The sequence below is a fragment of the Athene noctua genome, chromosome 12, assembly GCF_965140245.1.
Source record: "Athene noctua chromosome 12, bAthNoc1.hap1.1, whole genome shotgun sequence".
In the NCBI taxonomy this organism is placed as follows: Eukaryota; Metazoa; Chordata; class Aves; order Strigiformes; family Strigidae; genus Athene; species Athene noctua.
In genome coordinates this window covers 12930199-12956223 of record NC_134048.1, presented here as the reverse complement: position 1 = coordinate 12956223, position 26025 = coordinate 12930199, and the positions used below count along the sequence as shown (strand labels likewise).

The following is a 26025-nucleotide window of genomic DNA, read 5'->3' as shown; positions in this document are numbered from 1 at the left end:
TGAGCAGTGACTTTGCATTGCCTTTCAGTCCCTGCTCAGTGTTGGTTTCTGGTTCTCTTGCACTTTCTCAGAGTGGTTTCTGGGAAGGGTGAAGTCATCCTTGTTGAACTATTTCTCATACTTATTGTTTTGCATTTTGTGAAGTGGATTGTTTTAACAAACTCTACATTTTTACAATGCCAAGAATTAGAAGCGTTGATTGCGTTCCTAGAGGCTGCCTCTGTGTCCTAAGGATGTGCCTTTCCATTTTATTGTCTTCTATTTTTACCTCGTTTTTGGCGAGGAGGAAGGGCTGGAACACCCTTGGGACCAGCAGTGACCGTCTCTGGGCTGGCATGGTTGGGCTGTGGAAGGAGGGGCCCGGCGCGTCTCCCGGGCAGCCCCGGGGAGGTGGCACACAGCGCACACATGGCACGCACATGAGTTGCCCTGGCAGTCCCCAGACAGCCGCAGAGAGCCAGCTGCGGAGAACCCCTCTGTCACCTCTGGGGTTTTAAGGCTCATTTAAACCCTAAAAAACCAATTGCCACTCCCTGCTGAGGGAAACCGGCCGGGATTAGCCAAAGCCTCCCATTCCCCACCACTAAGTGAAACAAGGACTTTCCCCTCTGTGTAAATAGGAGGACATTGCTCTCCTCCCCTTCTCCCCGAAGGGAAGCACTGTGCTTCAGCGTGCTTGCTCCTGCCCTGACAGCTCCTGCATGTGGTTTACAGCTCAGGGCACCACAGACAGTGGGAGACATATGCTAACCTAAGAAGACAGCAGATGGGTGCAAGCGCTTTTAAGAACAGCTGCTGGTGTCTCATTTTACAATCCCATTTTTAACAAATCCATATGATGGCAAAAAAATACTGGAAATTAGGTTTTTCTGTCCCCTCTCATCTCCTGAGCCATACTTGACCCGTTCAACATGATCTAGGGATTAAAGGCTTGTTATTTTAGCTTCCCTACAATAGATCAGAGCCTGATCTCTGCCAGGCCATTGAGCTACTGGGGCTTGGCTCTCCCTCCCTTTCCACTTTATTTGTGTCCCAGGACATGAGATAGTTCACAGATGTGACTTCTGCTAAGGGCCACGGTGGATTTTCCCAAACACTGTGCACCATGGCATCAGCCCAACGTGTTGGTTGCAGCACGTTTGGTGGCTCTGACGCTCCCATTTTTCCATCCTTAAAACTCCCAAAACTGCCTCGGAGAAGAAGGGCTCGGCAGCATCACCCCCCAGCAGCACAGGTGTGACCAGGAAGATGTTGCTCCTCTCTAATGGGGCTATAAACATGTTTTTATGTCTGAGATCGGAAGAGAGAAATTGTGAGGCAAATGTTGTCAATACTGCACTTCAGGCTGAGGTGTCCTTTGTCACCATGGTATCGGTGCTCCTCAAACTAGTAACGTATTTGCCAGCACAACACTCCTGCTAATACCCTCGATTCCCAGATGGGGAAGCCGTGTCACCGAGATGCAAAGTGGCTTATCCAAGGTCACCCCGTAAGTCAATGGCACGGAGGGGAAAAGAGCTCGGGTCGATCGACTCCCAGCGTTTCCCAAAGCAGCTTCCACCCTCTGGGAAGGTTTTGCTGCTGGAACGGGCTGTCCTGAGGATAAAGCTGGAATTGCCAGCCGTGCCCTCCTGCTCTCCAAACCATTTTTATTCCCAAGGGGGAAAAACACCTTTTTTTTTTTTTCCCTAAGAGAGAGAGGCAAAAAGTAGTTTCCCGGGGTCGGTGGACCCTCTGGGAAAGAGCCGGGCCCGCGTTCCCCCGCAGCTCCTCCAGCAGCCGCCACCCGCGCCTCCCGCCGCGTCCCACCCCCGAGCCGACCCCGCGCAGGGCGGAGCGCGGCCGGGCCGGGCCCCGCGGCCCCCGGAGGCGGCGGAGGGGGGGCCGGGGCGGGGCGGGGCGGGGCGCGGGGGGCGGTGCGGCGCGGCGGGGCGCGGAGCGGAGCGCGGCAGCGGGAGGCGGGCGCTGTCCATGGCCCTGCGGAGCGCCGGGCCGCCCCGGGCTCCGCCGCGCCGCCGAGCGGAGCGATGGGCAACACGGTGCACAAGACCCTGGCAGGTACCGGCGGGGGGAGCGGGGCGCGGGGGGGGGGCGCGCTGCCCCCGGGGGGGCGGCGGGCGCGTCCGGTGCCGGGAGATGCCGGGGGCCAGCCGGGCGCAGCGGAGGGACCCGGCCGGGCCGGGCTGTGCCGGCCCCGGGGCCGAGCCCCGCGCCCCCGCGGAGCAGCCCGGGGTAAGCCAAATACTTCAAAAATGTGGCTGTTACCGTGATTCTTTCTGATGGTCCCCGCCGCGGCGGGCACCGGGGCGGTGATGCTCGAGCGGCGGGGCACGGCTTCACCCATGTGAGAGCGGCAAACGCGGGTGAAGTGGGGCAGTTCCCGCAGCCGGAGCCGTGATCCCCAGCCTTTCAGTCGAATCCTTTTAGTGGCTTTAGTTTTCATTTCCCCTTCTGTGTCGTTTATTTGTTTTTTGGTTTCTGTATTTTGGGTTTTGGTTTTTTTTTCTAAAACAAAGGTCAACTTCCAAACGTGGAGAGACATCAGTTGTCCAGAGTCACCAGAAGAAAACTATTTGAAAGCAGGTCTGAAATATTTGGTAGACTGCCCTGGTTTTAAACTGCCTTTTTAGCGAATTCTGCTCTTACACAAGAAATGCACAGATTCTTTTCCTTTGCAAGTTCATAATTGTGGGGTTTTTGCCTCCTCAGAGAATCAGTGCATAATAAAAGCAGTTGGTCTCTATAGAATCAACAGTATTGAATTACTGAGCCCTTGCCAGTCTGTATCTTCAGCTAGTTTGCTTTTCTTTTCTTTTCTGCTCTTGCAGAGCTCCTGCATTGCATCCTTTGTACTTTGGGCTCCCATAAATAAAAAGGGTATTATTAAACTTATTTAAAGAAGCAGGAGGACCTATTGAACACACACACATGCCTCCCTGTAATCAGCCAGGGAGCTGAATATAGAAATAAAGAGAGGAATAGATTTGCATTTGGATGTGCCATATATTGTTTTTGCAAAGAGAGGGTGCTTGGGACCTTCAAGGCACAAAAGAAAGCTGCTAGGCTTGTGGTTTAGCTATGAACCTGTGATTAGATTTCTAGTTGCGTCTCCTCTCATTCCCCATTACATTTAAATGGGAAATTAACTCCTTTCACAATGAGGAAGTTTTCATTTTTTTAAATACCTCACCAAATGGCAAATAAAGGCATTGTAAGGAGTGCACGACCTTGGAGAAAATTCATTTTGTAGGTTGGCTTTTCAGCTAGAGGTAGCATCAAGAGGCACATGCAAAAAACCTGGGAGAGTCAGGGAAATATCCTTGGGTCAGGGGAGGTTTCCCTTGGTAAGGCTAGAACTTCCTAAAGAAAAAATATCTGTACCTGCTGGGATGTGGGATCTAGCTGTGAGCTGTGTTCCAGAAGGCTGAGAGTTGTATCAGCCGTTCTGCCTATTGCTAGAACAGTCTCTCCTGAGCAGCCTTTATATGCACAGCCTTACACACGTGAATTTAAAAAAAGGGATGACATCAGTTGTACCGCAGTTGTGTGATTAAAGATTTCCTAGCGGTGCTTTCAAAAGGAGTTGTTCAAGAAAGAGGAAAAGTTTGATGGAAAAAACTCTAGACTTGATTTATGTAGACCTCCTAACTCAAATGTTGTTCTGGTGGCTTAGGAAATCTTCGTCCTGTCCTGCCAGGTGGAGACTGTCTATAAGGATTGCTTTGCTGGGGAGAGTCCATTTGCAAACATTTGTCAAATTGCGCAAGGCAAAAACATACAGGACACTTGAACACCGTTTGCTAATGTGCTGGAAGATGCTGAAAATGTATCTTATTCTCAAATTCAGCTGCGTTCAGTTTTCACAGAGTAATGACAGTCAAAAGAAGCTGTTAACCTGTGGCTGCAGAAGAGATTTTGGATGTTAGCAATTTGGAAATTTATAAACATATTTCGTCAAGTTGGACACAGTTCAGCAATTTTTCATATTGATGTGCTCGGATGTATTGTTTGTCTTTCATTTTCCAAATGGCATTACGGAGGGAAGCAGGTTTAGAACTGTTCTTGGAACAGTTCTTTTGAAAATGATAAAGTTTTTCTGGAAGACTGAATTGTTGGATGAAATCCTATTTACAAATGCTATATGGCCGTTTAGAATTACTTAAAGATAATCAGAATTAAGTCTTTCCTCTTCTTTGCCCGAAATGCACCTCTTTCTTCACCCCGACAGACTGAGCAATACACTTTCACTCTCATTTTCACTATCAGAGGAATTGCTCTCCCCTGTCCCTGCAGTAATTTATTAAAGAAAAAAAACAGAACAACCCCAAACTAAAATTTGCCTACCTGTTGTTTTAAATTGATTAATGGTAGAAGCCTACAGATGTTGTTCCCCTTTTGTTGTTTTGTTCACCATAAATAGCTCAAGATATGGAAAATATCTTTCCATTCTGATTAAATGTAGAGGAAACGTAGAGGGACCTTCATCATTTGGCTCCTGGAAAAGCTGAACAATCAACAATTCAGGTTTTACATAGAAATGGAAACACTGTTCTGAAATAGTGGAATTCAATTTTAAATCCTATTGAATGCAGCTCAACTCATTTTTATACCTAAATTTGTTCAAGCATGTTTTCTGTGCTTTTGCATCTTTAAATCCTTGTGCAGCCTCTGCCTTTCTCTCCACATTTCCATGTAATGATACAAGAGCACACGCTATCGGTGCTGGAGAAATTTGTATCGGGAGCTTGGGAAACTTGTGTTTGCCAAGTATCTGATGGTTAACACACAATGGATAAAGGCTTTGTCAAATTAACAGCGAGGTTTCTACCCAGAGTGGTATTGAAATGAGTAATAGGCTAGGGCTAATGAAAGGCAGCTTCTATATTTGAACCGGTTGAGGAGGCATTTGAATGGAAAAGAGCTGAGATGTGTCAGATACACTTAACAACGGTCCTGAGGTGGTGGTGGAAATTGCTCTTATCTAGATGACAGCTAAATGATACATGACACATTCCTCCAGCAGGATGGTTGCCTCCTGTGGCTGGCCTGACCCTGGAGGGATGAGCAGGACCTCCTCACCTTTGGGCTCCTCCGTGGTGCCAGCCACCACCATTTGGTGCCAGCCCGTGGCCGACCCCTTCCTGCACCTCCAGAATCTCCCACTCCATCTCCAGTGCAGTGTGAGAATTTACGCTTGGGTGTCAATATTTTCTTGCCTCCCTCCCCTTACCACTGCCCATTGTTTGAAATGATGTACGGGCAGGTGGTTAGGCAAGAGTGAATTCTTTATAGTTGAGGCATGCCGTTTTTCTGTCTCCTACAGGTGATAAACTAGGTGTGCAGCATTGCAGCCGATGGGCGGAACTTGTCCTGACCTGCAGAGTGGGCTGGGAGGCCACGTGGATGTTGGTGGCGGATGGGTTGCATACCGACATTGGGCTTTATGGCTTTGTGGCTGCTCTTACCTGCGGTGCTCCACAGAGGAGTTACTCTCTTGAGTTAACTAACTCATGGGTGAGCAAGGCAGCAAGCAGCACATGTCCACACCCCAATGTCATGTATGGTGCTAATTTGTCCATGGTAATTACTTTGCTTGGTAGACACTTTGAAAGGGGCTCAGAAAGTGGTTAGTGCCCAGATGGGGGCATGAAGCCTCCCCTGAACATGCAGGAGCCCAGCAGTATTTGAGGACTGGCAGGCTGGGAGAAGTGAAAATTACCCTGACCTGGTGAAAGCCTTACATGGAGCTGCAAGGTGCAGGAAAAATCAAGGAACTACATCTAAGAGAGCTGGACAGGCAGCAAGTGTCCTTGTGGTGCATGGCGTTGTGGCGGGGTGAGCCTGGACAGCTGCTGCCGCAAGAAGGCAGGGCAGGCAGGAGGCACTCACTGCCCTAAGCACGAGTAAAGGACTTTCCAGTTGGGATCCAGTTGTTGATCCTGGCCCAAATAGGGTCATTGGTATTTAACAAGAGAGTCAAATTCCCTTTTAAGAATCTGGCTGGGATCTGATTGCAGTGCTTCTCCCACAGCCTTCCTCACAACTGCAAGGAATACCAAGTATGAGTGGCATTTGAGCCTGGTAAACACAAGGGAGAATGGGGCTTGTTCTGGCAGAAGTGTCTTCAGTTTCTTATTTTCAAGAAATTATTTTGTATTCGTAAGAAAAATGCTTTTAATAAGTAACCCTTTCTTCACAAGTCAGAAGTCCCAACTTTAGAGCTTCACCAGGCTCATGCTTCCATCTGCCAGTCTTATGCACAGTGGTGACGGTTGTAGGGTCCTGGTTACAGTAGATCAGCAGGAATTTACAGCTTGTGAGTAAAAGATGATGTTTGTGTGTATTTTTTAAAAATACTGATGCCTATTATCATAATATGCACACTCTTTGGTAAGAAATGAGTAGCAAAGACCATGTAGTGGGAAAAGATCTCTCTGTCTTTGACAAAACTACAAAATAACACTTCAGGTTGTTCTGGTTTGAGTGAAAAAGGTACCTGTTCAGACCAGTTTTTGGTTTGGGTTTGGTTCAACTCTATCAACAGAGATTACAGGTGTTAATCTTGCCTCAATAACAGCCCTATTTTGCCTGTTTTTCCTGCGTCTTTTAGATGGGGAGTTGAGGTTTCTAGAGTCTGTCATTGATTTTGCTGCTGACTCCCTGTGTGATCTTTGAGCAAATGGCTTTAGCATAGTCTTGCTTTGTATGTAAGAGAGGTAGGAAACACACCTTTTCTCACATGGATATACGAGAGTTAATTAATTAACATGCAGGCATGAAGCATCTCCAAGAAGAAGGTCATAGAAGTGCAAAAAAATAGATTAATTCACTGCTTCTTGTGTAGCTTTCTGCTTTTCCACTCTTCAAAAGGAAACCTGTGAAACTGCTCAGCCTTCACTGTGATTTAGAGCTGGAACAGGTTGATCGTATACTGAGGACTATCTTTAACCAGCCTCGCACAGTACATACTCAAAAATGTGCTGCAGCCAACTGGCATGATTAATTCAGCGCTACCGTTGGCATCTTGACTGTTGAGACTGGAGAAACAACTGTACTTGAATCCAGGAAGGCATCACCTATCAAGACGGTGCTAAGTGGAGCCGTGTGTCATGCCCCATGGCCGGTGTGCTGTCAGACACACACAGCACATGGCCAAGTGTGTCATTAAAGCACTCTCACGATGGATATTGCTGGGCAATGCTCTCTCTTCTATTGTATTGTTTATGTTCTAGAGGGGAATTGCTTTACTAAGAGGCAGGGTATCTGGAAAACAGCACTTTTTCCCTTTTATTTCTCTAGAAAATTGCCACAGGTCAGAAGGAGCTGTGTGCCACAATCTGACCCTAAGGTAGATGCTTAAAATCACACCCCGAAGTCTGTGTGTGTAGGCAAAACTCTTAGAGAGCCCTCACCGCAGGCATAGGAAATTGCTGCTTCCTGACACATCATAATTTGACAACCTATGGAGGTGCTTAAGTGTGTTTAAGGAGTTTAACTTTAGGCAGTCAAGTTTGAATGTGCGGGCATTAATGTTTACTTGACATGAAAAGGGTGAGTCACCTTGAGACTTATGGTGTGCTTCTCTTCCCATTCTAGTAAGGATCCTCTTTGCATATCACGTTCAATGACTTTTTAATTAGGAATGCAAATACCTTTGTCCTCGTTAGCTCCAGTGGATTTAGCATTCAAGCTCATTGAATTTTGGAGTTGCACTTTTGGGCAGTCAGTGTCCTGCTGCAAAGTTTGCCTTGAAAGGAAACATTTTCTTTCTCATCAGCATCCCACTGTTTACAGAGCCTATCTGTGAGGGTTGGTAGCTAAAATAAGAGCAGACTTTCCTAAGGTGGAGTGTGTATGTCAGTGTAATGGATGTGGTGGGTTCAGGAGAGAAGCAGGGAAGCAAATCTGCTGAGCTATGCAGGGGTAGAGCTTGTGAGAACCCAGGAGCAGAGGCTTGCTTGCTGGGGCGGCTTCATGAGCAGCAAGATGGGATGAGGCCAGGTGTGGTCCCCTGAAACACATGTCAGATCCTGTCCAAGTTTCCTTATGGGGAAGGTGTGTGCAGTCTCCTCCATCTCTTCTTTTTGTATTTCCATTTGTCTTATCTCCTTTGTTTGTCTTCTTTCTTGTGCCTGGAGCAGTCTGGCATCCTGTGCCTGCTGCTGCTTCTTGCCATGGCAGCCAAACCACACGGCTGACTCACGACGTGCACCTTCCCCACTCCTAATGAGCTCCTCGGCCACATGCTTATTTGGGGCTTCCTGGCATCAAAATATAGCTTGGCGTGCAAACCATTTCCCAGACTTTACCCAGAGGGCAGGTGTGTGCTCACTTGCCTGCAAGCACAGAAAGAGGTGGGAGCCCGAAGGGCTGTCGGGTGGGACCTGACTCCATGTCACATCTTGGGGAGGCTTTTCTGTTTGCGGCAGTTGGACGAAGTTTTGCTATAGAAGCATTTCCATACTTTGTTCTGTCTTCTCATTTAGGCACATTCTCCACCCTGGTCCTTTTGGTGTCACCAATCTGCTGTGTCCTGAAGGGGACTGACCCTGCATCAGTGGTCCATATGTCTGTTTGATGGCCCCAGTGCCCTTAGGTTGTGAGGTCCTGCCACTTCTCTGAAGACCTCCCTATCCCACCTCTTTGCATGCTGCAAATACAGCAGGACTACCCAGAGGCATTAGGTGGGGCAGTCCCTTCCCAATGGTCCCTTAGATAAGATGTGTGCCCGAGGACATGTTTGGTGGGAAGGAGATGCCTTTTACTCTGGATTGTTCCATATCTTGATGATGGCTGTATTTTTTTCCTTCTGTGTTAAAAAACATGAATCACTGGCACCAAGACATGTAGTTGAAAGCTTTATCTCAGCATACCTGTGCCAGCTTTTCCCTTCAGACCTGGATGCCCTGTTGTCTCAATTACTAAGTGCTGGAACGTTAAATTCCTGGTGTCTGAACAGTTGAAGTGGGGCTTTGGGGAGGAGTGAGGGAGGGGAAAGGGATTTCTTGCATGTTAATTTGTTTTTCCCTCTGTGTCCAGGGAGATATCTTCCTCTGCTTCATGTAAGCAGGGCTTGCTTTCCACCCAGTTTTTTCTCTCTCAGTTCTTTCAGATCTCTGACAGTGGAGCAGCTCTGAGATCTCATCCTGAGAGGATCAGACCCCATCCTTTTCCCTGCTACAGGAAAACCATGTATTTTTTTCCTTTTTACACCATCAGGACTGGTGTAAGGGAACCAAATCAAAAGATAAGAAATTACTTCTTGCTTGCTGCTGGATTTACACCGGAAGATTCTTTAAAGAAAACCCATTTAACTGCATTTCAAAGCTTTTCAGTGCAGCAGGGAAATACATTTAGGGTTTTTTTTTAAGAGATACTGATGCTTTGAAGGGAGAAAAATGGATGGAGTTGTGTTTGTAGAGTTGTTGGCTAGGTAGTTGCATATAACAGGTTTCGTTTTCTCAGTTTTCTTGTTTCGCTGTGGATATTTACATAATAATGAGACTTTAGGAATTCTCCTATTTTAACCGTCCATTTGTCTGTGACTCCAGGTTTCTTGTGACTGCACTCCTGATGGCATGTCTTATGGCTATGTGGGAGAAATAAATAGACCACATAAAAGCAAAGCTCTGTTTTTCGTTGCCTGTGTAGCAACGCAGGGAAGACAGTCAGTCAAGAGAGAATTTCCCTGAGTGTAATTTTTCCATCAGGTTTACAAATGCCACGGAAAAAAGTTGTTTGATTTTTGCCCTCCTCCATAGCTCAGATGTTAAATCTGCCAAGCCCTGCCTTGACAAGCCAAAGATAAAAGATAGAATATCCCATTTGGCAGCAGAAATGAAATAATTTCATTCAGGTTTATCTCTCTTTTCTCAGTGATAACTAGCACTGTGGCAACAGCTTTTCTCAGCCTGTTATCTGTTTTGGTCTCATTGGGGCACCAGCTTCTCAGCTTAACATGTTCTGTAATTTATGTAGCAGAGTTCAAAAGTTATCTCCTCAGTGTGATCCTAAGGTTGAAAGCATAATTCCTAATGAGGGGAAAGTGCTATTTTTTGGGGTCTTAAACTTGACACAGTTGGTTAGAGGGTTTTTTTTGGTAACAGCAAACGCTTGGCACTTATGATCTGTTTGGTCTAGTGCCCTGATGGTGGCGAAAATTGCCTCTAAGAGGAGCAGCTAAGAGGGTGCAGTGAATTAGGTTTTTTGGGAGGAGGCAGGACCAGGACCTCTGAGCATGTGTTCTTCAAGAAGGCAGCGGGGCAGGTTAATACTGATGCATAGTCTTGGTGGAGTACAGGAAATTGGAATATCTGTATCACTGGAGGTCTTAAAGAAGAAGTTTGTTATTTGTCAGCTAGGAATGGCATTAGTAGAGCTGGTCCCATCAGAGGGTAAAGATGGGCTAGATAATCTCTGCAGGCTCCTGCCAAAGAGGTGCGCCCCCAAAAAACACCTCTTTAAGGGGCTGTTCTTTGGCAGTCCTTTCCTCAGGACACCGTCAAAAACTCTTGATGAATTTGTCCTGCAAAGTGAAAGAGTTTCTAAGTATGAATACTGAAATAATTTACAAACTGGCTGTTGCTTCACTGTTAGTGATAAAGAGCATTGGCTGGTATATTGTGTGGTGGCCAATTGTGCTGGCTTATGAAACAGAGATAACTTTCATATGATGGTTCATGGGGACAAACCACACAATGGAAAGAGTGTTTAAGTGGCTCGACTTTTATCTGGTGATCAGTGTTGGATTTGCTCTGGATCACGGTGCCCCTCGAGACTCTGTGGTGAATGCAGCCCTGTGCAGGACCTGCTGGGGCCGAGCTTGTGGGGACACAGGGACATGGCACGGGGTCTGCATGAGACCCTTGTCAACAGAGAGGGCTGAAAAATAAAAGTTGAACATTGAGACCATGTGTGCAGAGAGGGAAAGCTTGATGCAGCAGAGCTTCCCTGCACTTGCATGGAAGAAGGCTTGCGAATATTTCAGTATGTCAGGCATCTTGGTTGATCTCTCCTGGAAAGGAGGTGTCCTCTGAAGAGTACAAGGCAGATCTTCACACTGGCATCTGATTTGTGAGTCTTAAATAGCAATTACTGGGTGATTTGCCAGCAGCAGAACAGCACTGCCTGTGCTGCTGATGTGATCAAAGGGAGAGAGTGAGAAGGACAGATGCTTCGCAAGTCAGAATTTCAAGGAAATCCATCTCGGTTAAAGTTTATAAAAACTGATCTTAGCCAACAGACCCTATAGCATGTCTTTAAATACCACAGCCTTGAACAGCAATCTGTACTGCGTCATGCCTGGGGATTGCTGTTATTAGGGGCTATTATGAGGGCTAGGAAAAGAGAGCAAGATACAACAACACACATACATACACAAAATGACCAAATGCTGCTAAGTATCCAGAATCAATCTTTTGAGTCTGCGTGTTGTTTCTAGAAATGTATGAGTGGCTAGGGGCAGACTTAGTCTGGCTGCAGTTTGTTTTGCCCATCAGCAGTGTCAGTTGTGCGGTGCTGTGGATGCTGGCCTCGTATGGGCTGGCTTGGCAGCCACCACCCAGTGTAGGAAAACTTATCTCTCGCTTCACCTTGTAGCTTCAGAGATCTGCCAACAAGTGCTTTTATGCAAGACCTTTTGTATACATGGAATTGTGCAGGAAGAGAGATTTTTTCTGAAATAAGAATGCCTTCTTCCAAATTAGCTTAGTCTACTGCTTACGTTATCCATTTTGAAAACGCATGTGAGCACGCCAAATGCCAGTGTCTGCCCATAGATACTGACAATAATGAATCTGCTGTCCATTTGCACCCTGCCTTGTTCCAGAATAACTTTCATGTCTAGACAAAGGATGCAGCTCACCTGCAAGGCTCAACTACCCCCTCTGTTTTGCTCTTGCATAGTAGTTATTAATTTATTTTAAAGGGTTCCAAGAAATGCCTCTGAAACCCCAATGTTTATGTAAGAGAGAAAGAGAAATTCATAATTTATTGAATTTGTGTGTGTTCTGCAGGGATTATTCATTGGAGGAACGTACTAAGTGATTTTTTGTCTCCTAGTAACCGAATGTGGTTGCTTTTCCATGAATAATCTTTACAGTTTAACTTGACCAGCCAAATCCGAAAGGGAAACTCAAGTAAATTAAGTTTATCAAGGTAAATAATTACAAGGCACAGATAGCTTTTTGCAGGTGAGAGAGAACAATTTTTTCTCCCTCATTTAACTACATAATAATTGGATTGACAGATGCTGTCTGGAGAGTCTGCTTTTACTGAGCAGAACAATAGCGGAAGTTCGAGTCGTTAACAAACTAAACTTCAAAACTTGCTTTGTTTAATATTCATAATTAATGAATTGGTTAAAACAGTCCTTTCTTCCCTCAAACAAGCAATGTGATGGCTTCCAGAGCTTCCTAGTAGCAGTGCAGACTTCTTCCCTTCTGTGGGTGCCAGGGTGGGGAGCCTGGGGTGGGGGTACCCTGCGGCTCGGAGTTCCTGACCCTGCTGATGGCTCATCTGCCTCATGAGGACACTGTGAGGCTTAGTTACTAAAATGCTTTGTGAAGCCCTTTTCCCCTGAAATGCTGCCTCCATGTGAAACAGCCGGAGTTTATCACTTAATAGAAGTGTTCATATTTTTCTGCTTTACAATTTTTTTGATTAAAAATTAGCCTCTTTTCAAAACTGAGTTTTGAGGGATCGTGTTTCTTTTGAAATGCCTCTTACTCTTAGAAATATTAAAAGCTAGTTTTAGAAGCAAAACAAAAATAAAAATTTGCTTCCCAGCCCCCTGAACATGTTTACTATTTCTCCCACCCTCTTCAAGCATTCAGCTGACCATTTCTAAGCAGAGGGCAGAGGTACATTCCTCTCAGAGAGGTCAAAATTGCTTCTTATTTTAAAACAAACTGTTTTCAAATCATCTTTTTGTATGCATTCCTATTTAGTAAATGTTTATGCACTCATATCCACTCCTGTAAATACTGAAATCTATGGGCACGCCACTAGACTCAATCACCAAACCACGTCAAGCAGCCCTTATAGTTGCTCAGATTTTCCTTTGAGATGAGATTAACGGCACAACCTCATGAGACAGTCCCAGAAGGAGGGAGAAACTTTCTTTGTTTCTATCCTGACCATATTTTCCACCTCCCTGATTTGCTCCCTGCCTCTTGTATCTTGAACACAGCCCTGCATCGAACAGTCCTTGTTTCCTCCTTTCCAGTAGACTAAAGAAGATGGGCAGAAATGTTAAGTAGGGCAATGCTGAGGACCCTTCTCTGCTTATATTCCTGTATTTTCCCTTTCTGTGCCTCTATTTCTGTACTGAGCCAGGGCATCACTTGCTGTTGTGCATCTCCAGCCGTCATTCATCACCACAGACTCATCACCTCAGATCTCTGCCCAACCGAGTCAACTCTCTTCCAGAACTCTCCCTGTCTTTTTCATATTCTTTTTCCTGGGGCTAAGAGTGGTGCTGGGAACACTAGTTGTGACTTGTTTCTCTCCGTGGCAATGAAAGAGTAGCTGATGGGAGTGATACTGTCTTATAGGTTGCCACTCTGTTGCCTTGGAGGGTTGTGAGTTTTGGAACCTGAAATGCTTTCTCCAGCAAGTGACCATTTCCCCAAAGAGGTGTTTGGGCAAGATATGGCTGGTGGTGGAGAGGGTGTTTGGGGTGTAGCCACACCACTGCCTGGGATCCATGCTGCAACCCCCGGGCTGTGGTGCTGGGGGATGATTGAGGCAGACATGCCAGCTCAGCTCCATCCTTCTGGTGGCCCTGGGCAACCCTGGATGCAGATGCTGCACTGGGGCTTTGCCTGATGTGGACATGTAGGTCTGACAAAGAGAAGGAAGAAATGTCCCCATCCGAAATGCTGTGGGCCTGCCCTGCTTGTCACAGGACAGAGAGCTGCAGAAAAAATTCAAATTGGGCAGTTGCTGCTATGAGAAATGAGGTATTAATGTGAGGTAGATGGGAAAGATGGGAGTAAAGGGAAGGACCTTTAGGCACAGGCTTATGCCTTGTGCAGTACTTGAGGAATACTGTTCTCGTGCTGGGGGAGGCTCCTGGTGCTGCCTCTGTGTCTTGGAGAGGTTCACAGCTTGGCTGGGTCTGCTCTGGGGAGGGTCTGCAGGTATTGGCCCACCGGCAGCTCCTCCATATTAGGTACTACCGCAAGCTAATAAGACACTGTTTTGCAACATCTTGTGTTCTCCAAGCAAAGGAACCATTGCAGTTAGTCGGCTTTTATATGCCGTTAATAGATGACCATATGGCACTGCTTGTGCGCAGGTGAGGGCTCCTGGTGGTCTGGCTACGGCATGAAATGTTTCTGCTATTGATCCTACTTGACCAGGGTGGCCTAGAAAAAACTAAAGGGGCACAGGAAGACATGCTGCTGTCTCACCAAGGTCTGCATGCGTAGGAAGCTGAGCTGGAAAGCATCCTTGAATTTGCTGCGGTCAGGCAGGCACCTGCTCTGCCCTGGGGCTGTCGATGGGCAGAAGGTTTGCTGGTCCCATGTTCCAGGCTCTGTCTGAAAAAACCCCACTGTGGTGCTAATGAAGGGGCTTTCTCATTGGGAACCAGCAGTTTTGAGCATATCTCAGCATGCACAAAAGCATGGGAAAAGGAAGGGATAAGGAGGGCTAGGTCAGGCAGGCATTTAGGGCATGGTATACATCCTGGGCTGATGCTGAGGACAAGCTGTGCCACTTCCCAGCTCCTCTCCCTCCCAGTCTCTGCCACAAGCAGCTCTTGCAAGCAGAAAGCTGGTTTCGCCAGCAAAGGGTGATGAGATTGTTTTCGGCATGTGCTCTGGTCTGTCTGTCCATCAGGAAAGCTCACACCCGTACCAAAGTGCACACAAACCTTGCTGTGGCACATGCAGCGCGTCGGTGCTGGATGTCCTCCATGGACCTGAGCCGATGGAGCTGTGCCAGGGTGGACATAGGCCACTGCTGCTCAGATGATTTTCAGCATTATTTTTAGACTTCTTAAGTGCAGTTCACTTAAAGCTGGAGCCAATTCCTCGATGTGCTGGCAGACAAGGGGTTGGGTGGATGGGTGCGTGCCTGCTTGGGGGGAACCTGACTTTCTGTGGGATGCAGGGAGGTTTCAGGGATGCCCAGCCTCTCCCTTTCTGCCAGCAGCAGATCGCTGCAATGGATGTTATTTAGTCTTTCCTGGAGCTCTTCAAGTGACTGTTCAGATTTGGTATTTCAAGAAGGTACCCCATGAGCAGTGGCACCCATGATGCCCAGTGTCTGGTGAGTTTGGCAGTAGGGGAAGGCCCTTGTGTGGGTCCATTTTGATGGCTTCAGGCTTTCTGTACAGTTGGCCTTTTTCAGCATGTTTCCAGCTCGGAAGTCCCTGGGAGATGATGTGAGTGGCACACATCAGTGGCACAAAACATGGGAGACACTTGGTGCCATCTATTTCAAAGAGGAGGGACAGCTTGTAGTCGTGCTGCTGCCTCTGTTTTATTGTGGCCAGAACCACCAGACGCTCTAAGCTGTCAACATGTAATTGTATATTTTTTGTCTGGTAATAAAAATTTGTTCTACCAAAAAAAAAGAGAAAAAAGAAAGAGCCAAAACAACCACCCAAAGAGAAACAAATTCTTTCTCTCCACAGTTTTTCTCTGCAGTGATTTATAGGTGTATTTTTCCAAGTAAATTCAAACAAGGCCAGTGAATGACTCTGAATTAAAAGCTTGATTCGGTTAATTGAAACAAGAGCCATCTGGGTGGAAATGGGAGGTTTTAGACAGCTGTTTATATTGTTTCATGTGGGATTTACAAAATTTCAAATTCCATAGTTACTAAAGAGTGTGCAGTTTGACTGTACAGTAGTGTTTATAGGTGTAAATGATCTATGAAGAATACAAAACCCAACATAGCTATAAAAATAACAACAGCTTGCCACTCTGCGGTAAATTGTTTTGAAGGTATCTCCCAAGTGTGCTCTGCTGAACGATGGTCCAAGCTCCACCTCAAAAATGTGGGAAAACATGATGAAAACCAGTACTTTATATTGCCTGGACCTCCCCTGGCAGGCAGGCGTCCATGGTCAATCACTGTTGAGGTTGCATTGCTGTTTGTTTGCTGTATAATTCACACATAACACCCCATCTCTTGGGAGCAATTCCTTCCTCTGGGGGAGAGAGCAAAAAAAGGCTTTGGCCTTTTTCTGACCACTAAACCTGGCATTTATCTTCAAAAATGCAAGGAATTGTCTCTCATCTCATTCTTTGGCTCACCTGCTTTTATCATCTCTTGGCTGTGGTACCACAAAGGGAGTTAGTAAAGGGAGAAAAATGTTGATGTTGACTTAAGTGTGCTGGAATCAAATCTCACTGGTGTTAAGAAGATTGACATGGGGGCTTAAAAATAAAAACCTCTCTTGCTCAAATCCTTTTTGAGTTGAAATAATTGAAGTCATTTGAGATGAAGAAAGGGGCTGAGGTCATTTTGTGTCCAGTAATGGTATGCCTGTATTTTCTTCTGTTTGGACAGCTTAACGTCTTGAAGTGGCTCTTGTTTCCTCTTATTAATTCCTGTAAATATCATGGAAAAGGATCTCACAGCTCAACCATGCAGGAGCCAAGTGTTGCACAACCACCTGCCTTTCAAATTGGCTTCATAGCTTAGCAAAAAACTGCATTTAAAAAATTTCAACCAAGGAAAAAAGGATACATCTTTTTTTAGTGGAATATTTTCCTCTCTTTCTGGACCAGCAAAGAACTCTCTTTTTTTTTTTTTTTTTTCTTTTAACGATTTTGTCTTTATCTCTGAGGACGTACAGTATTTAGGAAAAGCTATAGCTTATTCGTCTGAACATTAACTGAAACAGCCAACAAAATATGTGCTATTATTGTACAAGCTGGACTGTACATGAGTTGAGTGAAGTCACTAGCCCTTCAGATCACTTGGAAAGAGAGTTTGGACAGTATTAAATTTATTTAAAATCTCCCTGCTGGGAGAGTGTTGGTCTCAGGCGTTAGCCCGCCCAGCTCAGGCTGGACTCAGCCCCTGTACAGTTACCTGTAACCCATTAGAGTTCCCACCACTGCAAATCCCTTTGTGCTTTGTGATGCCTCCAGGGAAGCGAGCCTGGTAGACTGTAAGAGCTGTGCTCACCCCCCAATTTAATTATAACCAGTTATTCCCATCCCTTTGCCCTGCTTTGGATTCTTTACATATTGTTTCAGAAAAGCTTAGTGGAATCACAGCCTTTGTATATATAAAATATAGGATGATTGAAGACCTGGCCACTTCTTTATTTAGCTTCCTCAGCGATGCGTTCCTCCCAAAGCATTTTCCCCTTTCGCTGCCAGATCACTGTTTAAACTGTGTGTAAATATAAAAGGAACCATGGACAACGTTTAAAAATGCTGCACCATGTTGGGAGCAACGCCTGTTGGAAAGAACATCTTCCTAGAGGCCTTTTTTCCCCTTTTCCTGTGGTTTTGTGGCTCCCTTAGGACAGATCAAAAGCCCTGTATGGGTGCCACTGTTAAGTCTAATGGCTCTCTGGTTATCCATCCCTGTTTGGACTGAAATAGCTCCACCGTTTTTCCCTTTAAACTGAATTTTTTCCTGTCCTTTGAGTACAGAGAAGTTGTAATTAGAAGGAAAAAAAATAAAGAGACCCTTAGAACCACTATGAAGAGAGGAGATAAAGACGAAAGAGGCTTCTGTAGCAAATTTGGGGCAAAGAAAAACAGCAGGTTTGTTCCTTTTATCATAAGGTTTTCTTGGAAAAAGTTGAAGGCAGAAATGAATGGCCAGGCTTTCCTTTCTGTGCCTGTAACATCGCTCTGAGTGCTGATCTTGCCCTTTATCTGCAGCTTTTCTTCCTTTGTAGTCCTGGCCCTGGACATCTCCTATGCTTACAGGAAAGTTTTCTTGTGTTTTACTGAGTGTGGAAAACGTGCTCAGCTCATCACGCTTCTCGGCTTGAGCATCACACACCCCACCTGTCGCCTGTGGTTCGGCGCGGTGCACTCACAGGCCCGGGAGGGCTCTGGCAGCATATCTTTTGTACTAGCCTTTCTCCAAACATGCTTTTTGGGGGTGGGAAGGGCATAAGTATAAATTGCATACAGTCCGAATTCAGAGGGATGAAGATAACGTAAATGCTGGCTTTTCGGGTTTTTTCCAAGAACAATACTTTGACAGTGAGGCTGAATTACTGCTATTACTTCTCAAATCTTTTTTTTTCCCTGTTTCACAAGCTGCTCTCCTGGGCAGTGCTGTGACGCTGCCTGTCTGTAAGGGATGGGTGGATTTCCTGCATCAGGGAGACAACAAAATTCTTTCCCTCTTTGTTCCTGTCTGTGCTGGAAGTGACATATTGATGGGCTGTGGGAAGGATGTGCCAAGCTCCAGCACTCTTTCCATGAGCCCTGTATTGAAACCATGGGATAGAATAAAATTGCTGCTCTGAGGATATATTAAAAGGGAATGTATTTCATTCTCCAATTTCATTAAAAGCCATTAACATTGGAATGACATGGTCACTATTTATAAATCCCCAGTGCAGATGACTTGGTACAGCTGGTCAGAAGAAAAGAGGTTCAGTGGAAACAGGGAGTCTGTTTGCATTAATGGTCGTTATGGGCTCCTCTGGCAGCTAGGGGAGAGGGTGAGGGCATGGACCATTTCAATGTCAGTGATTACACCACTCACACATTCTTGTAACTCTTCAACAAATCACAGCTGTGATTGGAAAAGGAAAACACTGGTTCAGAACAGTGCTTTTTAAACATAAAGCATGGCTCTGAAAAACAGTTCTGAGCTGTTTATACTGTCTGGAGGAGAAAAGTTATCTTGGAAGTGAAGAATTAATGAATGGAGAGGAATTGGGGACAAGGAGACCAACTCAGATCTGTTTTTAATCTGTGAAAAATTCTCTAGCTAGGATCTTTTCTGTGCAGTGTGATTAATTAGGAGCATGCAATGGCTTTCCCACACACAACAACGGGGGTCCCTCCCTGCCTCAAAGCAAGAGCCACGTGGTGGCCTCAAGCCTCGAGGGACCAGCAGCAGTCACTACTACAGCAGGGTTTGGGGTCTCTTGGGTTGCTCTTAGGCTGTATCTGGGGTCTCTGCTGCAGCAGTGAACGCTGCTGGCCTGGAGCAGGAAGGAAGAGGAAGGGTTCTCTGAGCCAGACCTCAGTGGCACAATATCCTGTAAAATTAGGAATATCTCTTTGTCTTTATGCCGTGAAAATCCATATTTGAGCCATGCTGTAAAGCACTGAGGCCGATGACAACAAAATCCTTCTCCTCTAATGACTGCAGCAGTTGTTAGAGAAAAAGGCGCCCTGTCATATGTACTGTGGGACTGTCCTTGAGTTAGGCTGGGGAAAAAGGGAGTGCACAAGGAAAATGGTGCTTGACATAACAGCAAAGCAACTGTTAAAATGGGATCCTTGGATGTTGGCCTTCTAAGCTGGGTTTGACTTGCAGTGAGCACAATGTACTTTGTTTAATGAAATTGATGCATCACAAGATGGTAGTGGGCTTCAGACCTGCCCGAAGTAACAGCCATTGCGAAAAAAAAAGAAAAAAAAGAAAAGAAAAGCATTGTAAATCCATGGAAATTGCACCCCATTTCTGTATGAATTTACTAAATCAAGGCAGAATCCAACTGCCCCTGAGGGTTTTCATCCACATCTCTGGTCTTTCCTTCCATCTTTGGGTCATCAGCTGAGTTCATTCCTCCAGAACAGTCTTTCCAACCTGAAGCGTTACATCTTTTAGGGCTCTCTGCTTTATGGCGCACTTTATTATCTGTTTCTAGAAAACAGTGAAAATAATAAAACACATTTTAATCACTGACCAACAAGCTGAGCATTTATATTTGGAAAATATTTAGTCTCCCAACCTAGCAGTCCTCAGAAACCATTTGTGGAGTTGCTTAAACAGATGTCAACTGCTTACTTTTCATTGCTTTTGATCACCTCCCAAAACTGTGCTATGGACTCTTGAGTTTAGGACTAGAAGATAAACTGAGCTGAGCAGCCCTCTGCTCTCCCCAAGTTAAACTTAACTTTCTAAAGAAGGTAACAATTTTGTAAAAACATAATACATCAAGTAAGAGGCACAGATTTGCTCTCCTGGTGTATGAAATCATGCGCATTGCATATGCAGCATATTAGTGGGAACGTAGTCCAAAAACTCCCAGTAAGAGCTATAGTGAGGGTGGCTGACTGATTATTTTTGACAAGCTGGTTTTATCTTTAGCCAGTAGTCAAAAGTTTCATGTAGTTTTGCATCCCATATTTTATGACTTTCAAATCCCTGACATCTTTCAAAGCTCTTTGGCTCGTGAGCATGGCCTTCTGACTGACACGAGCCAGTGGACTTGGGTTTCGAGGCCATATAATGGATTACAATAAGCTGTGCCATTTCCAAGGCTCCTCATCTATCATGCAGCTGCTTTCATCGCTCTCACCGCAAGACTTGAGCAAGGATTATGGCATGAGCCCTGCCTTTTCTCCATCCCTCTCCTGTTTGGTGTTGCTCTGTCTCTCATTAACCATGTCTAAGAATTTGTGACTAGAGTTGCAGACTCATTGACCCAGATTCGCTAATAATACGGGGGAGAGAAGATTTTTTTCCATGCTTAATCGCTGGCTTCTGTGTATTCTTAGTGCTATTTATATGCAGGAGAACTAAAAGCCTGTAATAAAGATGGGGCCAACTTTGCAGCAAAATTTGTGCACGCATGCAGTGAGACACAACAAGAGAGAGATGGGGGAGCAGGGAGACAGACATGAGTGTAGGTGGATTTACCTATACTTGCAGACCCAGCAGTAGATTTTTTGATAGCAGACCCTGCTTCTACAGCCTGATCCACAAGACCATATTGGTTTATAGCTCAGGGCTCCCCGCTTTGCTCTGAAAATGCCACACTATCAAAGTCATGCACTGGCTTTCTTTGTGTCAAGTTTGATTTCCTTTACCACCAAAAAGCAAAGTCAAGCAGAAGGTCTGGAAGTGGGTTGGGAGAATATTCCTGCCTGATCTGGGAGAGTGTTGGCTCTCCCCAGTCTTTGGGGCTCTGTGATCACTTCTAGGTCGTGGAAGATTTGCTATCAGCACTTTTCATCCTTGGAGCAGGCCTTCTGTCATGGTTTATTTTCTGCTTCAAGCCAGCTGGTGGATCATGGAGAGAGACATTGGTTTTTCAGCTGTACTTGCTATCTTTTGGCTCCGATGCTGGTGTCATGATGTGAGGTTCAGTTAACCAGGAGAGCTAAGGCCTGGTGTTGGCTTTCCTGTCAAGGCAAGCATTTTTTTAAACGATGTGGTTGAACTTTTTTGAACTTTGTGTTCATATGAGCTCCCCACTACAAGGAAAGGGCTTAATTTGAAAGAGAAGCAATGTAGGAGTTTGTTTCCTGAGAACATGGCAGGAGGCAGGGGATGGCGCATCCTGGAAAATACTGCAAGGTCCTGCTGGAATTGCCTCTGTTTGCTGATTTGAGAAAAAAGATCAGAACAAAAGGATTTTGCCTAATGCTGTTGGCAAATACTTCTCTGCTTGCATGGAGGAACGCCTAGAAGACCAGAATAAACGTGTCATTAGCCTCTGCCTAGAAAAAATGAATTTTAGCATTTTGTTTAAATCCCCCATAAAATATTTGGTTTCAAGCATTAGCCACAGAACCAAGAGGGGTTTTTCACTTGAAAATCCTCATGGAGACAGGCACAACTTGATTTTGCAAGCTGAAGTCAATCCCCATTCTCTGCCAGGGATTTTTCTGGACTGTTCTGCAATGGAAAATGTTATATGTCTATTAGATATTTGCATCAAGAGTTACTTCAGCACCATAACACACCTTCTTTTAAAGGAAAAACTGTCTTTCTTCCTCCCTTCCTTCCCAAATTAGTCTCTTCAAAAATGTCACATTTCCTGCAATTCACTACTTCCCTTAACGCCTCAATTTCAGTATCACTCTATTGCAAGTGAACCGTGTGGGTTTTTTTAACTCCTTGGAAATTGGTCTTAGGTTAGAGGATCAGGCAAGGAGACCTTTACATCAAAGCAGGGCTCTGGACTGGTCATGCAAACCCCAGGAATTTAGATGGGGTATATTTATTAATTGTCAAGTTGAGTTTTCCAGTGTTTGAGCCAGCAGGATGTTTAGAAATGAGGCCAATTTTTTGTAGCAGCCTTATAATGAATTTGGTAGCCTAACTTTATAAATTCACACTGTGAGCATGGAATAGGCGACACCAGTGCTTCCCGCAGAGCTCCCCAACACATTTTCTGTATTTAAAAAAAATAAAAAAATGTCTAGGCAGTGCACTAAATTTATATGTGAACAGATTTTTATCTCTTGTTCACAGAAGATAAGATCGCGTTGGAGCAGAATCCTGTTTCATGTTACTGTTAACGTTTGTTATCTGCAGTAACAGCCTAGCCTGCTTCTTCCAGCCTCCGGCAAGGCTCCAGCCCGCGCGCCCGCGGGCGGCTGCAGCATCTCCAGCAGGAAAGATGCAGGGGGACGAGCGTGGTGAGGACCGTGCTATTACTGGACCACACTGTGATTGACTTTCAGTCCGTGACGGTTGTCCCTGCGAGCTGGCGATCATGCAGTAAACTTGACCTCATTGTTCCCACCTGTTGGGATTTTCCTATTTCAAAGCAAAAGCCACTTGACCCCTCTCTCTACACACCTTGTTTAATGTTCAACAGGGTTGTTGCAGCAGCAGTGACCTAACTATCTACTGTAATAGGAAAAAGTTCTAGTGTTACAGATAAAGCAGCAGCCATAAAGATAAGACACAGGCGTGTTAGGTGGATTCCCTTTTGCCCATGCAGCAAGTGTTCATAGATAGATTTCAGGATGGATGCTGCTACCTTTCAGCCTTTTCTCTAAACAGCATGGGGAGACTACACTCCAGCTGCATGCTGATGAGCTGTGTCTCCTGTGAGCTGTTCACCCACAGGGCAGTGGTCCCAGAAATTTCTGTTCCCTTGACATCCTTGCTTTATCCAGTATGCATCCCTGTTTGGCACCTGGCTGCTCTGTGATTTGCTTGCTTTGTGATCCTGTGCATCTTTTGTCATGGATTTACTTGGAGGGGTTCCTCAGGAAAGGCCTGTGGGACCCAGGGAATGTCTTTTGATGCAGCAGTTGCAGAGTTAATACAGACTATGGATTTACCCTGGTGCATTGGGAAGGCAGTGCTCTCCTCCTCCTCTTCCTCTGACTGTCAGGCTGCCCTCCTCACCATAGCTCTCTGCTGTAGCTCTGGTCTCCTTGAATGTTATTCTCTTCTCCCTCATTTTAGAGTTTTCTGTGGTATTATTCCTGCCTGGCTTGTCCGGGCAAGTGAAGACAGGATCAATCTGGCTTAAGGTCAACTCCCCAGCTAAGCTGCCTCCTCTGTCCAGCGCCTTGGAGAGCAGCAGCCTCAGAGAGGGCTCTTGTTCTGAATTTTGTCTGCTGCTGTCAGTGGGATTACAGTGCCACAGCAAACCTGATGCTGTGAACAAATGGGTGAAAAAAATGTTTATTTTTGGAACTGGAACCATGATAAAGATGTGGAATTTGTCCAGGGTATGCCTGCTGTACCTTTTTGAAATGCAAAGTGCATGTTTGTTAAAATACCTCTCCAAAGGTCAGCATAACCTAAGAAATAAATGTGCTGGCCTTTAGGAAAGTAGGTGAAGTTTCAGATGTGTGTAGCTGCTTTCAGTTGAGAGCATGGGCCCCCATAAACCAAACCTGTTTCAGTGCCGCCTGTGTGACACCATAAGGACGTGGATGGAAATGCTGCCTTGCCAAAAGGGTTTCTTTTGCAGGTTTCAGTGAGGAGCCCTGCACCATTCTTAATCCTTCAGTTCAGCTTTTTCTTCCCTTTTCCTGGCTTCATATTTGCTAAAGCCCCACTTGTGCATTTGAGGGACTCATGATGTGAGCAACATGTTTGCAGTTGGTGAGAGTAGGGATGAAAAATGGAAAACTCTGGAATTAAAAGAAGCAAAATACTGGATGAGAGCTCAAGACATCACCCAGGGGGACCCAGTGGATTCGAGTCCCATTTGATGATCTAGCCAGCCTGCTGACATGCTTACAGGGCTCAGGGATTTGAAGTATTTAAGAACCTTACATTTTTTAATCCTTTTAGCTTCCTGCAAGGTAGAAGAATACTATTACTCTCTCTTAGGCAGGGAAGTGAGGCATAAAGAGAAGAAATTACTTGCTCAAAGCATTATAGGAATCTCATAGATGACAAAAAGAGTTGGCGTAGCTCTTAGCTGCCTGTCACAGCATCAGGCACCCTTGGGTAAGGTGGCATTTATGCCACAAGCTTGGCTGTCCTTGTCCTACTGACAGTCTTTTGGGTAGGAAGGCACAGACAGGAGAGGAGGGGGTTTGGAGACGTAGCAGAGGGACTGAAATGTGATCCAAACTATGGAAGCCGAGCCACAAATTAGGGCAATTAATTCAAAGTCACAAACATCCTGTTGAACTTGCCTAGTCCCCGTCAGTACATAATGGGTAAAGCACATGCCCAAGCTCCGCTTCAGGCATGTTTCAGTGGGAAAGCTCTGACTCCCTTGCCTTGGGTTATGTCAGGTTTTAGTCCTGGTGGCAACCAGCAGGTGTTCATGTGAGGGGGGAACGGCGTTATAAATAAATTATCCATTCATTTCCTTCTGGAGATTTTCCTATTGTTTAGCCACAATATGCTTTCCTGTTTTTAAAAAAACAACAAAAAAAGCACCAAACCCCCGCCCCGAGTTCCTCTCTGGCAGGGTGGACCCAGAGCTGCGTTTGAAGTCGGTGCCCATGTCATTGCTCTTCCATCAGTTGTGTTGCTGTCGCTGTCACTCCTGCCTCGGTCCTCCACACTCTCCAAAAGCAGAGTGAGAAGTACCTGCCCAGGAGCCGTGGGGGGAGTGTGTCCTGCTGCTCTCAGTCTTTACACGTGTCTTTTCTCTGGCAGGTTGATGTGGGAGGAAGGCTGGTGCTGCCCAGGGAGTGGAAAGTAGGGGATTCTTGTGATAGTGGAGAACAAAAGCTCTCTTCCCTCCTTCCTTCTCCTGGCCAAGACGGGGACATTGAGGCCAGGGCACTTGCTTTCACAGGGGAGTTGTTTTTAACTATTCTAGAAAAAAATGCAGCTTGATGGATTATAAAATGAGGGCTTCTCTACACGGGGAGGCTGTTGCCCAGCAAAGTGGGGTGTGATGCTAAAGAGCAGCACTGAGCCCACTGGGTCCCAGAGGAGCCTCTTGGAGACTGTGCTGGCAGCACCCATCCGTGGCTTTGCTTAACCCACATCCCAGCTGAATGGCACAAAGGCTCCGGTGAATCCAGATGGAAAATGGGGAGCTGGTGTGGGAAAGTATAGCCAGGAGAGGATTCACCCCTCACTGCTCGGGATCACTCACCCAGCACTGTGTGCTGGCTGAGTTCATGCCCCCATGCCTCTCTCTGCTAAGGAAACCCCAAACCACATTTCCTCTGCAGCAGCAGCATCATTTGTCGGGAGTATTTGCAGGCAGACACGTGGAGCAGCACCCACATGAGCCACGGGTGGGTCTGTGCTGAGAGCAGCCATCTTCTGCATTTCAGCTCTTTAGGAGGCAGGAAATGAGATTTCTCCTGGAAATACCCAAGAGAAATACCCATACCTCCTGCAAGCATGACCATGGCTGACCCCACATACCCAGGGAACCCCCTCCTGAACTGGAAGAGCCTGTGGGGAAGCCTGGCCTGCAGTGCTGCCATGAGCAGAGGCGGTGTGCTGGGCAGGGGGACTGTCCCCAGGGGATTTAACACCCGGGGGGGCTTCCCTGCTCCCCATCTCCCTTGGGACTCTGTCTTCATGGCCCTGGCATGGAAACGGCAAACCCCCCACTGGTTGTAAGAGCAAGGATGTATTTATTTACAGTAGTGTACGATAGGATTAACCATTACCTTGTGCTGTGCAGCGATTGTCACGTGCAGTACAAATGAAGAGATACAAAAGACCTTTTATTTAGCC

The 26025-nt window shown here is 46.0% G+C and overlaps 1 protein-coding gene across 1 annotated transcript in view; it reads left to right on the top strand.

The window, feature by feature from the left end:
• Positions 1-1928: 1928 nt before the first annotated feature.
• NEURL1B (neuralized E3 ubiquitin protein ligase 1B) overlaps positions 1929-26025 on the top strand; it is a 35669-nt gene continuing 11572 nt past the window's right edge. The window contains exon 1 of the mRNA XM_074916174.1: positions 1929-2058. Coding sequence (XP_074772275.1) covers positions 2028-2058 — 31 coding nt within the window. The 5' untranslated portion in view covers positions 1929-2027. The remainder of the gene's footprint in view (positions 2059-26025) is intronic.